Here is a 14,664-nt window from a genome sequence, read left to right on the forward strand (position 1 = left end):
CTCTGCCTATATTTTCCACAAAGGCAAAAGATTTATTGTGGTGGTGTGATCATTTAAATAGGAACCTGAAACACATACTTAAGGAGAGGGAAGCCTCTAGATCAGGCATGAGCAAACTCGGCCCTCCAGCTGTCACGGAACTACAAGTCCCACAATGCATTTGCCTTTATGAATCATGACTGTGGCTGTCAGACTCCTGCAATGCATTGTGGGACTTGTAGTTCCTTAACAGCTGGAGGGCCAAGTTTGCCCATACCTGCTCTAGATCCTCCAGGGGTTACCCATGCTGTCTTCTGGTCCTACGCTGTTGCCCAGGACACTTCAAACGGCAGGTGCAGTGCAGCAGAGCCACGCTTGTGCTTGAAGAGTAGTGTGGCCACGATCGGATTACTGACAAGCCCTTGTCTGTAACATTTGGAGGGCCCATGAGCGGCAATGGGGGATTGGAGGATAGCATGGGAAGGCTCTATAGGATCCAGAGGCTTCCCTCTTCTTAGGTAATTATGTGAATTTGTACCCAAGATTCGACTTTGTACACTTTAAGCCATAGTGTCTTTTTTACTTTATCACAGTTTTCAATAATAAAACCTAGAAATGCAATTAAGTTATTTGGATCAGGCAGTCTACAAATAATGTAATATTGTGTGTTGTACAGGAAAGGAATGCCATGGAACCAAAGTCACAGTTTGCTGGAGTTTGGGGCTGATAACAGTAGCTCACTTCAAGGTTTGGAGGACAATCTGTTTGACCTACAGGTATGCCAGATCACTGATTGTTCGGTGGAGATGGTCAATAAAGGGGGCCATACACTAGCGGGCTATACACTAGCCGACCAATCGACCATCCAATTTGATTATAATCGAATTGGAAGAAAATTGTTGCTGCCAAGTGCATGCCCTACCGACAAAGCGACTAATTTCGGGACAGAAATTGGGTGCACGGTCGATCGCGCATGCTGGAAAATTTTGGGCCGAAGTTGGTTGGTAGGGTGCGTGGCGGTACGGCGGCCGAATTGCGAACGAGCGACGAGACAACAAAACCACCGCCGCTGCCCCCCCATTGTATAAAATGTATGTAGTGTAGTGCACTTATACATTACCTGTTCGGTGTCAGCCTCCACGCGGTTTCCGTCCATCTCGCCGGGTTCCGCATACACGCCGGCAGCGCATAGCGTCTGACGTAAGGCGCCATGCGCCGCTATTGTGTATACGGCTGTTACCCAGCGAGATGTACGGACACCGCGTGGAAGCTGCTACAGGACAGGTAATGTATGAATGCACTACACTACATAAATTTATACATTTTGGGGGCAGTGGCGGGGCGGATGCGGCGGCTCAGCCGACTCTCTGATGAAGTCATGCTGAAATCGGACGGGAATCGGCCTGTAGTGTATGGGCAGATTCGACTAGAGACAAACTTATCTCTAATCAGATTCAATTAGAGATAAATGTCTCTTGGTCGAATCTGCCCATAATCGTTCTAATGTATGGCCACCTTAAGATGCTGAACATTTCTATAAAATTCTATGTTAAAATTCCACAGGCTTTGGAAGGTGCTGCTTGCTCGTTTGTCTAATGTAATTAGCAACTGTGTGCTTATTGGTGCAATGTGCAACTTATTGGATGACTACTGGTTCCAGCAGTAGGCAGGCTTTAGTAACAGATTCATGTAATAGGTAGATTGTAGTAATTGGTAGATAAGGAACCAAGCAAGAAGCAGACTGATAGGTCCATTACTGGAATTGGCAGGGACAGGCAGAAACTGTTGAAATGCATGACTGGTAGACTGAAGAGACTTGTAGATGAGAGATCCCAGACCAGCAGCTTCCATGGCTCCCAGCCTCTTTAGAAGCAGGCGTTTTCCCGCGAGGTGCACTAAGGTTTTCCGTGCGCCTGGGGTCCCTCACTTTCTTACTCTCCCGTGCCATCCATGTGTGAGTATTCGGATTACCCCCCACGTATTTCTTGTTCCTACACGCTATTTCAGCGCAATCTTTTTTCATTATTCTTGCTACTTACCTAGGCATCCATTGTATTGCGGTTTTGCACAGAGTATTTATTCATTTTTATTCATTTTTTCACTTGTTGCATGTGTCACTTTGTACTGCATACCTTTGCTGGTTATACATATCACCCTATTGTAACGTTATACACATTACCCTATTGTATCATTGTACTCTATTGAATACTCACATTTTTTGGAATATAGACTTATAGTGGTTGTCATTGCTTGGCACTGGTGAGAGTTTGTTGTACTCTTACTATCACTTTGCACTGTAGTATTATCCTTGTCACTCATTATCAGTGCTAGTGTATTTGTATTATTCTTCTGGACCCCAGACCCATGGTCTTGTTTTTATACATGTTTTTTTAAATGTATGATGTTATAATAAAGATGACTTGTTAACTGATTTCTATATTTTGGTATAGTGTGGTGCTTGCAAGGCTATTCTTTTCTCTTAGAGCTGTGCTTCCATGGCTCCCATCACATCTGTTGGCCACTGCCACCAATGACTGCAAAACTGAGGCACGTGTTGGGTGGTATGGCAATATCTTTTTCTAGCTGTATTTTTCTTCTTAGGGGCAGGGGTGTAACTACAGGGGAGCAGGGGGGTCCCCCAGCTACTACTTCAGTCCCTCTAATAAAGTGTTCATCCTTCAAATCTGGTGATGGTGAAGCTACACTTGTTATGGGTGTGAAGATCATGACCACACTTGGCTTTATAACCCTTGCAGAATGGGGGCCCCAGGCTGTGAGGGTCACAAAGGGTTGAGTAGTGTGAACATTTAGGGGGAGGGCATGATTTTGTAGTTACACCCCTGCTTAGACATACGTATAGATGTACGCCGCCGGTGAGCTGGGTGAGCTGAATGACGGCTTACCCTGCTGCTCCTCAAATATTCGGTGGTGTAAAATACTATTCCCCCTCTTATTCGTCGCAAATCTGAGGGAGATGCAATTCCCTGAAATACCATTAAACGCTCTGCACAGAATAACATTACTGCTGTGGTGGTGCCTAGTAGTGGGGCTTGAGGCTGAGCGCCAAAACCACCTGCTTAGGGGCTTGTCCATACAAACTACATTGCACCCTACCTCTGCTGCTGCCTGGGCTCTCCTCCTCTGACAGGCAGGCAACACACTTGCAGGGCCAGTTCCCCTGTGATTCCCAGGTTTCAGTTTTTGCGTTTGCAATTAACGAGTTCGTTTTTCCACGTACGTTTCTGCATTTGGAGCGTCATGTACTGTATGCAAGCGTGCGGGGTTAAAGCAGAAAACTGTGAACTGACACAACACACGAGTTTACCGCGCAAGGCTTTTGACTTCAATAGCCTGTAGAATTGTGCGCGTTTTGCAGTTCACTGCAAAATGCACCCAAATAAGTGTAGAGCAGAGAGCTGTTCACGTTACAGGTGCAGCTGGAGTCGGGTGGCCCTATTCACTTGTATTGTAGCTGCATGTGCTAAACTTGAAATGTAAGCATCTATTAAAATGTGCACGTTTACCACTAAATGAGTTGCCTACCAGTTATTCTACCCCAGCTTCTTGGTTGGAGCGCCAGAGCTTTTATTTCCTGGTTAGATTTATTGCTCTGGTTTCAAAGGACCAGTGACCTTGCGCATGCCCCATGTGTAACTGTACAGCTTATGTGGGTCATATAATACAGGTGCCATGCTTCTGGGATTACTTATGACCAGTTTTAATTGCCAAGGCAGGATGATTTTTTTTTTTTTTTTTTTTTTTTTCATAATGTATTGTGATTCTGATGAGGCAGACTTCTGAACAGTGAAATGGTCCTGCCATTTAATTGCCCATCAAGCCATGATTTATACATACTATAGGATTGTAATCTTTGTGTTTGTAAAATTGTTGACTTCATAAAAATCCCAAACTATTCTGCACATGATGATGATCAATGTGAATTCTTTAGTTTGTAAATGTTATGTGAGTTGACTGGCCAATGAACAGGTAAGAGTGTTCCCACCATCTTATAGATACAGATAGTGGTCTGTGGCCTGAGGGTTGCCCTGGAAGATAGCCCCCTGAATGTGAGGGGCTTCATGCAGTCTCTAGCTAGGGCCCTTATCGCCTTTTTCTCTTGAATTCAGTCTAGCTGCGGCCCAGACACATCCAATGATTTTAGTCCACTGGAAATCTGTAAGGGGACACTTCTTCTTCTTTACACACAAGTGTGGTTTTGAAATAAACAATGCAAATTTGCTTAGAGACCAATTAATAAAATGGTGTAAGTGGTCTTAAAACATTGTAGTTTTTTTTTTTTGCCAACTATTACCATATTTTTTTTTACTTTGTTTTTTTTTTTTTTACTTTTTGACCTAGGTTTAGAGAACAAAAACCAGGGGGAAAATAAAATTAAACGTGGTGTATCCATGGTGAAGTGGCATCTTGTGTAGTATGCACCCCTTGCACCTCATTACCCCTTGTACCTCATGCCCCCTTGTACCCCGTGTCTCCCTGTGTTCGCCTCCTGTCCTCCTTGTGTCCCTCTTGTGCCCTCCGGGTCCCCCTGCGTCCTGCTCTGCATGGGCACAGTACAGGGAGTCCCTGACATTGCGGCGGGTGGAGGTTCATATTGGAAGGCATTCACAAGTCAGGAGCTCCCTGCATTTGGACTTCATCACATAAGAAAACGTGGGCACCAGTAAAATGCACACGTGTTTATGTTGCATCAGCAAACTCTTCCAACAGATGTAACAATAAAGGCAATACTTCACCCCATCCAGGTGCACCCCGCATAGAGACCCCTCGGTCAACAATTGTTTCGCATCAAAGATGCATCTTCACGGACCAGTAGTGATCTTGGCAGCGAGGAAAGACTCCACGCCAACAAGACAGCTCTTCCTTATATGTCACTTCCGGGTGCGCTCATGTGATCTCGCCGGCCAATCCAAAACTCCCGTACGCATGAAGCGGCCACATGCGGACAAAAGTACGCATGCGCTCATGGTGTCTGCGGGCCAGCTGCGTCCCATGGCTGAACCATGCGTACAATACGTAAGTTCATACGCGTAGGACAAATTATGCTGCTGGACCCTTGACAACTAAATGTTGTCATTGCCTACAGGATAAGAGATCCACCGGGGGGGAGCAAATTACCAGGCAGCAAGGTCCTATACCTGGAGATGATATCCCAGGAAAGAGGTTTAATACAATCAGTATATACTTATCAACATATCTTATCTGGAATAAGTCATGGGGGACTTCAACAAGACAAATCTTTCGACAAGAGCTGGCACGCTACCATCAGCATGTTGCTTGCACTACCAGAGGCCTGAACACCCTCGATCACTGCTACACGCCTCTGAAGAATGCCTACAAGGCTATCCCGGGGGCGGCGCTTGGCTCCTCCGACCATTGCCTTGTTCATCTCATCCCCACCTACAGGAGGCTCCTGGAATCGGCAAAACCGGTCGTGAAGTTCTCCAAGGTATGGTCAAGCGAGGCCAAGCTCCGCCTTCAAGCCTGCTTTGATTGCACAGACTGGGAGTCCCTGGCAGCTCCAGACCTGGACGAGTGGGCGGACAACGTTACCTCATACATCAGCTTCTGTGAGGCCTCCTGCGTCCCAACCAAATCCTTCAAGGTCTACCCGAATAACAAACTGTGGTTCTCCAACAAGCTACGGCTACTGCGGAAACGTAAGGAGGTGGCTCACAAGGCGGGAAACCAGGAGGAATTCAGGAAGGCGAGGAACGCTCTGAAGCAAGAGCTGAGTAGCAAAAAAGGAGTTTGCCGAGAGGATGAAGCAGAACCTGCGCTCGAACAACTCACAAGCTGTATGGCAAGGGCTTAAGGCTGCTACCAACTACAAGCCTCCACCGCAACACGCTACACCCAGCCCTGAATTAGCTGAAGAACTTAGCAAATTCTATTACAGGTTTGAAAGGCAGACTGAGCCTGGGGGGCACCCCCCCCCCCCCCCCCACTGACTCAAGGTAGGACTCACTCTCTCTGGAAGTGGGGGAGGCAGACGTTCGGCACCTCCTGTCCACGCTAAATGCCAGGAAAGCCTCAGGACCCGACAGCGTGTCCCCAGCCTGCCTCAAAGCCTGTTTGGAGCAACTTGCCTCCATCCTCTCTGCCATCTTCAGCAGGTCACTGACAGAGGGCAGAGTCCCTGTGTGCTTCAAGAGGTCTACCATCATTCCTGTTCCTAAGAAACAAGGCATCTCCGACCTCAACAACTACAGGCCTGTGGCCCTGACGTCCGTCATCATGAAGTCCCTAGAGAGTGGTCTTATCCACCCTCAAGCTATCCACCTTGCCCCTACTAGACCCACTCCAGTTCGCCTACAGGGCAAATAGGTCAACTGATGATGCTCTAAACATCTGTCTGGAATACATCTACAACCACCTAGACAGGAGGGATGCGTATGCCAGAGTACTGCTATTAGACTTCAGCTCGGCATTTAACACTATATGCCCACGCACCCTCCAGAATGTTCTGGCCACACTTGGGGTCCACCCCACCCTACGTCTATGGATCACTGACTTTCTCTCGAACAGATCCCAAGCTGTCAGGCTGGGGGACATCTACTCACGAGAAGTGATAACAAACACAGGGGCACCCCAGGGCTGCGTCCTGTCCCCGCTGCTCTTCTCCCTATACACGATTGATTGCAGATCCACGGTAGACTCTGTCAAAGTCATAAAATTTGCGGATGACACCACTGTCATCGGCCTCGTCACCAAGGACAACATCCAGGAGTACCAGCAGCAGGTGGAAAGACTATGCGACTGGTGCAAGGAGAACAGCCTGGTGCTCAACACGGCCAAAACCGTCGAACTTATAATTGACTTTAGGAAGTCTGCCCCTACCCCACCTCCCATCTACATCGATGGCACCGAGATGGCCAGAGTGCCCTGTGCTCGCCTGCTGGGCACCACCATCTCCAGCGATCTCAGTTGGAGGGTCAACATCACGGCAACCCAACGGAAAGCCCAGCAGAGACTCTTCTTCCTGCGCCAACTGCGGAAGTTCGGCATGGCGCAGGAGATTCTAACATGCTTTTACACTGCCACCATTGAATCGATCCTCTGCTCCGCCATCTTGGTCTGGTATGTGGGAGCCACTGCCAGTGACAGGCACAAACTACAGAGGATCAGTAGGTCGGCGGAGAGGATCATTGGGAGACCTCTGCCCCCACTTGACCACCTGTATAACACAAGACTGCGAACCAGGGCACTGAGGATTGCAAGTGACCTCTCCCACCCGGGCCACTGTTTTTTCACCCCACTTCCACTGGGTCGGAGACTCCGGGCCATCCACACCAAGTCCACCAGACACAGGAACTCCTTCTTCCCTATGGCCGTTAGCCTCCTGAACTCCCTTAACATTCTACCACCCTCTATCAGCGCCCTACCACCGCATAGGAGCGGTAGACTTCCACCAGTGCTGTTTCTGAAAGATGAATACTGAGCTTTATGTATATCTGATGATGATTGTATATGGTGTACGTTTTTATATTTGTGTATGAGGTATTACTGTCATTCCGATGTTTTTCCTGCCTTTCTGTCTATGTACCGCTCCATTGTGCCAAACCCAATTCCGGGCTTGACCCAGTCATGCTTGGCGAAATAAAATGATTGTGATTCTGAATAACAGGAAAAGAAATCCCAAAGGAAAGTCAATTAAGAGATATTTGTTATCTACATATCAATACCTGCATTTGGACTATAAGACGCAGTGACCTTTTCCCCTACTTTTGGGGGAGAAAAAGTGGGTCTTATTGTCCAAAAAATACAGTACTTGAATTGTGTCCCCACCTCAAGGCTGGAGAAGTATAGTCATTTTAAAGGACCACAGGGGAGGTTGCAGTCACCACTAAGCACCATACCTTTCCCTCATGCGTACCTCCAGACAATAACTAGCCTCTAATCACAGAAACTTTATATAAGGGATTATTTTCCTGCCCCCTCATTAACCAGTAAATGGCATAGAAGTTTACAAACCTGTGATGTGAACTAACTAATAAGGGAACCTGTTAAAGAATGCCAGGATGTACAAAATCTTCCCCCTTACTATATAAGTTATTTCAGTTAATCTGATCATTTCTAATAGACCAGATAATGTATCAAATGTGCAGGTTCAAGAACATTTGGGAAATAGTGATCACAACATAACGTTTGAGCTGGTGACTGATAGGCCAAGGGGCAGCGGGACCACTAAAACTATGAACTTTAGAAAAGCAAAGTTCACTCAAATTAGGCAGGCACTAAGTTTGGTGAACTGGGATAATGTACTACAAGGGGAAGACACTGAAGGGAAATGGCAAGCTTTTAAACTTATACTCAATCAATACTGTAGTATGTATATCCCATATGGAAACAAAATGTCTAGGAATAAAAAAAGGCCTCTATGGATGAATAGAAAGGTTAAAGATAAAATGAAGAGGAAAAAGAATGCCTATAAGGTCTTAAAACAGGAGGGGACCGAGGCTGCACTAAGCAATTATAAGGAGTGCAATAAAATTGTAAAAAAGAAATTAGGCAGGCAAAGATTGAAGCTGAAAAACAAATCGCTAAGGGTATCAAATCTAACCCAAAAAAGTTTTACAAGTACATTAACTCTAAAAAAAGAAAGGTTGACTGTATAGGACTCCTAAAGGATGAGGATGGGAACTCAATGGTGGATGACCAAGGTAAGGCAGAGTTATTAAATGCTTTCTTTGCTTCTGTCTTCACAAAAGAAACAGCACTGTTGCAAACTACAGAGGCGGAAGAGTCTCAATCTTCTAACTGTAATATTAAATACTTAACGCAGGAAGAAGTGAAGGCAAGACTAAATAAATTAAAAATAGACAAGGCACCTGGCCCGGATGGCATGCATCCTCGGGTCCTAAGGGAATTAAGTTCAGTTATAGATAAACCCCTTTATCTTATCTTTTGTGACTCTCTTGCAACTGGCAGAGTCCCAGTGGATTGGCGTACAGCCCACGTTTTCCCATTATTTAAGAAGGGCAAAAAATCTGATCCAGGAAATTATAGACCTGTAAGTTTAACATCAGTTGTATGCAAACTATTTGAGGGGTTACTAAGAGATACTATACATGACTTCATAGTAGAAAATAATCTTATTTCTCAGCATCAACATGGGTTTACTAAAGACAGGTCCTGTTTGACTAACATGCTCAGCTTTTATGAGGTAGTGAATGCTAATATGGATATTGGGAATGCTGTAGATGTGATATACTTGGACTTTGCAAAGGCCTTCGACACTGTTCCCCACAAAAGTCTGGTGCAAAAGTTGAGAATGCAAGGACTGGGGAAGAGTCTGTGTTCATGGATAGGGAACTGGCTAATGGACAGAAAACAAAGAGTTGTGGTCAATGGATCATACTCAAAATGGGAGACTGTTAGCAGTGGGGTCCCACAGGGGTCTGTTCTGGGTCCAGTGCTCTTCAATTTATTTATTAATGACCTAGTAGATGCAGTAGTGAGCAATGTTGCTATTTTTGCAGATGATACAAAATTGTGCAGAATCATTAACTCTCAGGAAGATAGTGTCATATTGCAACAGGATCTGGATAGGATGGCTATATGGGCACATACATGGCAGATGAAATTCAATGTTGACAAATGTAAGGTCATGCATTTTGGACGTACGAATGGTCTAGCACCATACAAAATAAATGGGATACAGTTGGGGACATCAAACTTGGAGAAGGACTTAGGAGTACTCATTGACAACAAGTTAAATAATCGTACTCAATGCCAAGCAGCTGCAGCTAAAGCTAACAAAATTTTGGGATGCATTAAAAGGGAAATAAAAACTCGAGATGCTAGCATAATATTGCCCCTGTTTAACTCTCTAGTAAGGCCACATCTGGAATATGGAATTCAGTTCTGGGCACCACATTACAAAAAAGATATTGCAGTTTTAGAGCAGGTGCAGAGCCGAGCAACAAAATTGATGCGTGGGATGAAAGGTCTCACTTATCAAGAAAGGTTAGATAAACTGGGTTTATTTAGTCTAGAGAAAAGACGCCTTAGAGGGGATCTAATTAACATGTATAAATACATCAGAGGGCAATATAATACCTTGGCGGATGAGCTTTTTGTCCCTAGGCCTTCTCAAAGGACTAGAGGACATGCTCTGCGCATGGAGGAAAAACGTTTTAGCGATTTATTTAGGAAAGGGTTCTTTACAGTAAGAGTGATTAAGATGTGGAATGCATTGCCACAGGAAGTCGTTATGGCAAACTCTATACCTGCATTTAAAGGGGGCTTAGATGCTTTCCTTGCGTTGAAAGACATCCATGGCTACAATTACTAGGTAATGCCTAATGATGTTGGTCCAGGGATTTTATCTGATTGCCATCTGGAGTCGGGAAGGAATTTTTCCCTTTAGGGGCTAATTGGACCATGCCTTGTAAGGGTTTTTTCGCCTTCCTCTGGATCAACAGGGATATGTGAGGGAGCAGGCTGGTGTTGTACTTTGTACTGGTTGAACTCGATGGACGTATGTCTTTTTTCAACCAAAATAACTATGTAACTATGTAACTATGTAAATAAAATTTTCCACTTTCCTAGCATGATAGAACACATGAATGGGCTCCACGCACTTGCAAGGGACAGGAAAGGAGGAAGTCTTTATAGATTGACACTTCCCACCTCCCCTTCAATGGCTTCCATTCCCCAGCAGGATGGGGACCAGCAGATCTGGTGGGGCTCTTGCTGCTTTCCCTTACTCCCCCCAGACATCTGTACACCTGCCTAGGAAACCCGAATGAGTTACTAAGTCCAGGGACAGTGGTGTGTTTCATCACTATTTGGAAATGGGCTTGTACTTTTACCGTACTTGTACATAAAATAAGAGAATTCGCCAGTTGTAATTTAGATCTGTTGTATTTGTTCTTTAAGGCCTCTTTCACAGTAGGATGTTGCGTTTCAGTGCGACGTGAAGGTCGCACAACGGGGCCCTAATAACACACCAACGCACACCAACACGCACACACCAACACACGCACACACCAACACACGCACACACCAACACACGCACACACCAACACACGCACACACCAACACACGCACACATGCCAACACACGCCAACACACGCCAACACACGCCAACACACGCCAGCACACGCCAGCACACGCCAACACACGCACACACCAGCACACGCACACACCAGCACACGCACACACCAGCACACGCACACACCAGCACACGCACACACCAGCACACACCAGCACACACCAGCACACGCACACACGCCAGCACACGCACACACGCCAACACACGCCAACACACACCAACACACACCAACACACACCAACACACACCAACACACACCAACACACACTGTCGCACAGACTTAGTATTGCTGTGCGTTAGTCTGCGTTGAAACATTTTCTAACGTACCCCCCCCCCCCCCCCCCCTTCCCCTCCCATAGCTATGCCTCTGTGAGCCAAAGATGGTGGTCGTTCAGAGGAACAATAAACTCTCTACCTGGGAGAAGTTCAGTAGTAGTTGTAGTTATACCTTCTGGGGCCTGAGTTTTCTGATGCCAAGATGTACAAACTTTTCAATGTCAAAAAGCAGTTTTAAATGTTCTTTCAAAATGGGTTCTAAAGTGGTTAGCAGTGGTGCACTCCACTTCAGAAAGCCAAACCTTAAATTCCCCTGATCTGAGAGGGATATGGAGGCTGCCATATTTATTTCCTTTTAAACAATAGCCGTTCCCTGGCAGCCCTGCTGATCTATTTGGCTGCAGTAAAGTCTAACACCAGAAACAAGCATGCAGCTAATCTTGTCAGATCTGACAATGACAAACACCTGATCTGCATATGCTTGTTCAGGGTCTATGGCTGAAAGTATTAGAGGCAGAGGATCAGCCAGGCAACTGATATTGCTTAAAAGGAAATAAATATGGCAGCCTCCATATCACGCTTACTTAACCTGCTGAGCAGTCTGGACGAGCTCAGTTCGTCCAGTACCGCCGGAGCCTGCCGCTCAGGCCCTGCTGGGCCGATTTGGCTCAAATAGAAAGCAGCACACGCAGCCGGCACTTTGCCAGCCGCGTGTGCTGCCTGATCACCGCCGCTCTGCGGCGATCCGCCGCAAGCAGCGGCGAAAGAGGATCCCCCAGCCGCCTGAGCCCAGCGTAACCGGAACAAAAAGTTCCGGCCAGCGCTAAGGGCTGGATCGGAGGCGGCTGACGTCAGGACGTCGGCTGACGTCCATGACGTCACTCCGCTCGTCGCCATGGCGACGAGGTAAGCGAAACACGGAAGGCCGCTCATTGCGGCCTTCCGTGTTACTTCTGGCCGCCGGAGGCGATCAGAAGAACGCATCTCGAGCGTCCTCTAGTGGGCTTTCATGTTGGCTGCATGAAATAGTTTTTTTTTTTATTAAAAAAAACCCCTCCCGCAGCCTCCCTGGCGATCTTAATAGAACGCCAGGGAGGTTAAGGTTCACTTTAAACAATACCAGTTGCCTGGCTGTCCTGCTGAGATCTTTGGCAGCAGTAGTGTCTGATTCACACACCTGATACAAGCATGCAGCAAATCTTGTTAGATTTTTGTCAGAAACCTCTGATCTGCATGCTTGTTCAGAGTCCATGGCTAAAAGTATTAGAGGCAAGTTATCAGCAAGGCAACTGGTATTGTTTGTAGGGCCATACATTTGGCAGCCTTCATATCCCTCTGTTCAGTTGTCCTTTGAATAGACCATCCTGTTGTCCGTGGTTGGCTCCTACAATCTGTCCTACACCTTGCTGTCATAGCAAAAAATATTAGAACAGGTGTGCTCAAAAGTATTTGATATGCTTTACGAAGTCCTCCGTATGTTCTCTATTGCCACCATACACACTCAGTGATAAACGGCAGATACCTTGCACAGAAATAGCAGAACCATTATAGTAAAACTCTGCCAGGATGTTGCTCCCTTCTCACGCATAAGTGAACTGTAAGAATCTGTAAGGTTCTTGCAATGTGAAAGAGAAACCCTCATTCCCTTAGAACCGTTTCAGCAGAAGACTATATTCAAAGTTCTTCCTTAAGAAACCTATTCTAGAGAACATAATTCTAATGAAACCTCTTACTTGTAGGAGAGCTAGGTTCTTATCTAGCAAATTGTTCAGTCCTGTCATCGCCAGGACTCATAAATATCCTGGGATTTGCACAGCATGTAGAACGTTTCCATGAAAAGCAGGGAACAAGAAAAACAAAACTCTGCTTAGTCTGGGATTCTGGACCTGCGCAGTGTATAGGTTGTCAGTCATAGAATCATGGAAGCCAATTGAAAGCTCCTAATGTGATTGACACCTATAATCCACCCACAGCCCACCTACAGTGGGATATGACTAACACTTAAGCTGGAGAGCTTTCTTTATAGAAGATGTTGTACTTAGTTTTATAGGTAGCTTGATTACTGTCACCTGGTTTAGCTTAACTTGCTTATGTTTATTGATGCCTCACTACCTTAGTTCACTTGGGGTCCATTCTCACTCGGACGATTAGCGTGTGATTCCCATTAATTGCCGAAACGATATCCTGTTTTTAAGCGCTAGCGCAATACCAACCTTTATAGCAGTGAAATCACTGCCAAGACTGTCACCAATCGCAGGTGATTCGCGATTAGCAGCATTCGTTGTATGCATTTCTTGCAGCATTTTGCCGCGATTCTGGAGTGATCACAATACAGTGCTTAAAGCGCTGATGGTGATTGCTCGGGAATTGTGAGTGTACAGTGATTTTACAATGCTAATTGCAGTAAAATCACCCGCACAAAACACTAGCGCTAATATATAGCGTTTTGATTGCCTTAGTGCTTATTTGTACTTTGATTGCAATGACAGTTTCTGTTACTTCAAGATCTGGTATGATCTTCACAACAATCTGGTCTCCACAGTGTTTCCAGATTAACTCTCATTTAATTTAATTATTAATAGAATTAATTATAATTATTGGTGCAGAGTATATTGTAAGTAACAAAGGGAGTGGAAACATTTAGTGCCTTTTTCAAAACAGGGTTCAGCACACAGCACTGTTTGATATCAATACAGGTACAGAGTCACTTTCTGTGCATACTGGGATTTACAAGACCTTAAAATAGGGCTAAATTTAATATTAATGTAAAAACACTTTTTTACACATTAAAGCATTACTCAAATTAACTGTCATATTAAAGCATGTTGTTTTTTGACAGATATCAGATGTACCGGACACATCCTGCTTTTTTGAAGATCCCTCTCAAGCTTACTTGAAGTTGCTGCAGTCCTGTGGTGGTACACACTCGTGCACTTATCCATATTGGATATGGCATTAGATGTTGTCTTTGCTAAAGAAAATACATCTTCAAGTTGCTCATTGGTGCAATGACTTCTTAATTAATGGAGGCAACAAGTTTGTGAATACGTAATGTATAATAAATCTTGCTGGCGACTTATTTGTGATCTCGCTTGTCCCAGGATATATTCCAATAAGTTGAAAAAGATCTTACATTTTCTGCCTTCATCGTAAGTGGTGTGCATCATTCCTGGCAATTTTTTTTATTCACTTTTTATTTAATTTTGTACAAAGTATGGTAACACAAATCAGTGGGTGTTTTCTTTAGTATCACAAATCTGTGAAAATTGTCCTTATGTAAGCACCAGGGGCGTAGCAATAGGGGTTGCAGAGGTAGCGACCGCATCGGGGCC

The 14,664-nt window shown here is 45.4% G+C and overlaps 1 protein-coding gene across 4 annotated transcripts in view; it reads left to right on the forward strand.

The window, feature by feature from the left end:
• LOC137563918 (oocyte-specific histone RNA stem-loop-binding protein 2-like) overlaps positions 1-14,411 on the forward strand; it is a 68,868-nt gene extending 54,457 nt beyond the window's left edge. For all 4 annotated transcript variants that reach the window (XM_068277016.1, XM_068277018.1, XM_068277015.1 and 1 more), the window contains 2 exons: positions 656-755; positions 14,172-14,411. In XM_068277016.1, coding sequence (XP_068133117.1) covers positions 656-755; positions 14,172-14,291 — 220 coding nt within the window. In that variant the 3' untranslated portion in view covers positions 14,292-14,411. The remainder of the gene's footprint in view (positions 1-655; positions 756-14,171) is intronic.
• The last annotated feature ends 253 nt before the right edge of the window (positions 14,412-14,664 follow it).

This window comes from Hyperolius riggenbachi, chromosome 3 (assembly GCF_040937935.1).
Source record: "Hyperolius riggenbachi isolate aHypRig1 chromosome 3, aHypRig1.pri, whole genome shotgun sequence".
NCBI classification, from domain to species: Eukaryota; Metazoa; Chordata; class Amphibia; order Anura; family Hyperoliidae; genus Hyperolius; species Hyperolius riggenbachi.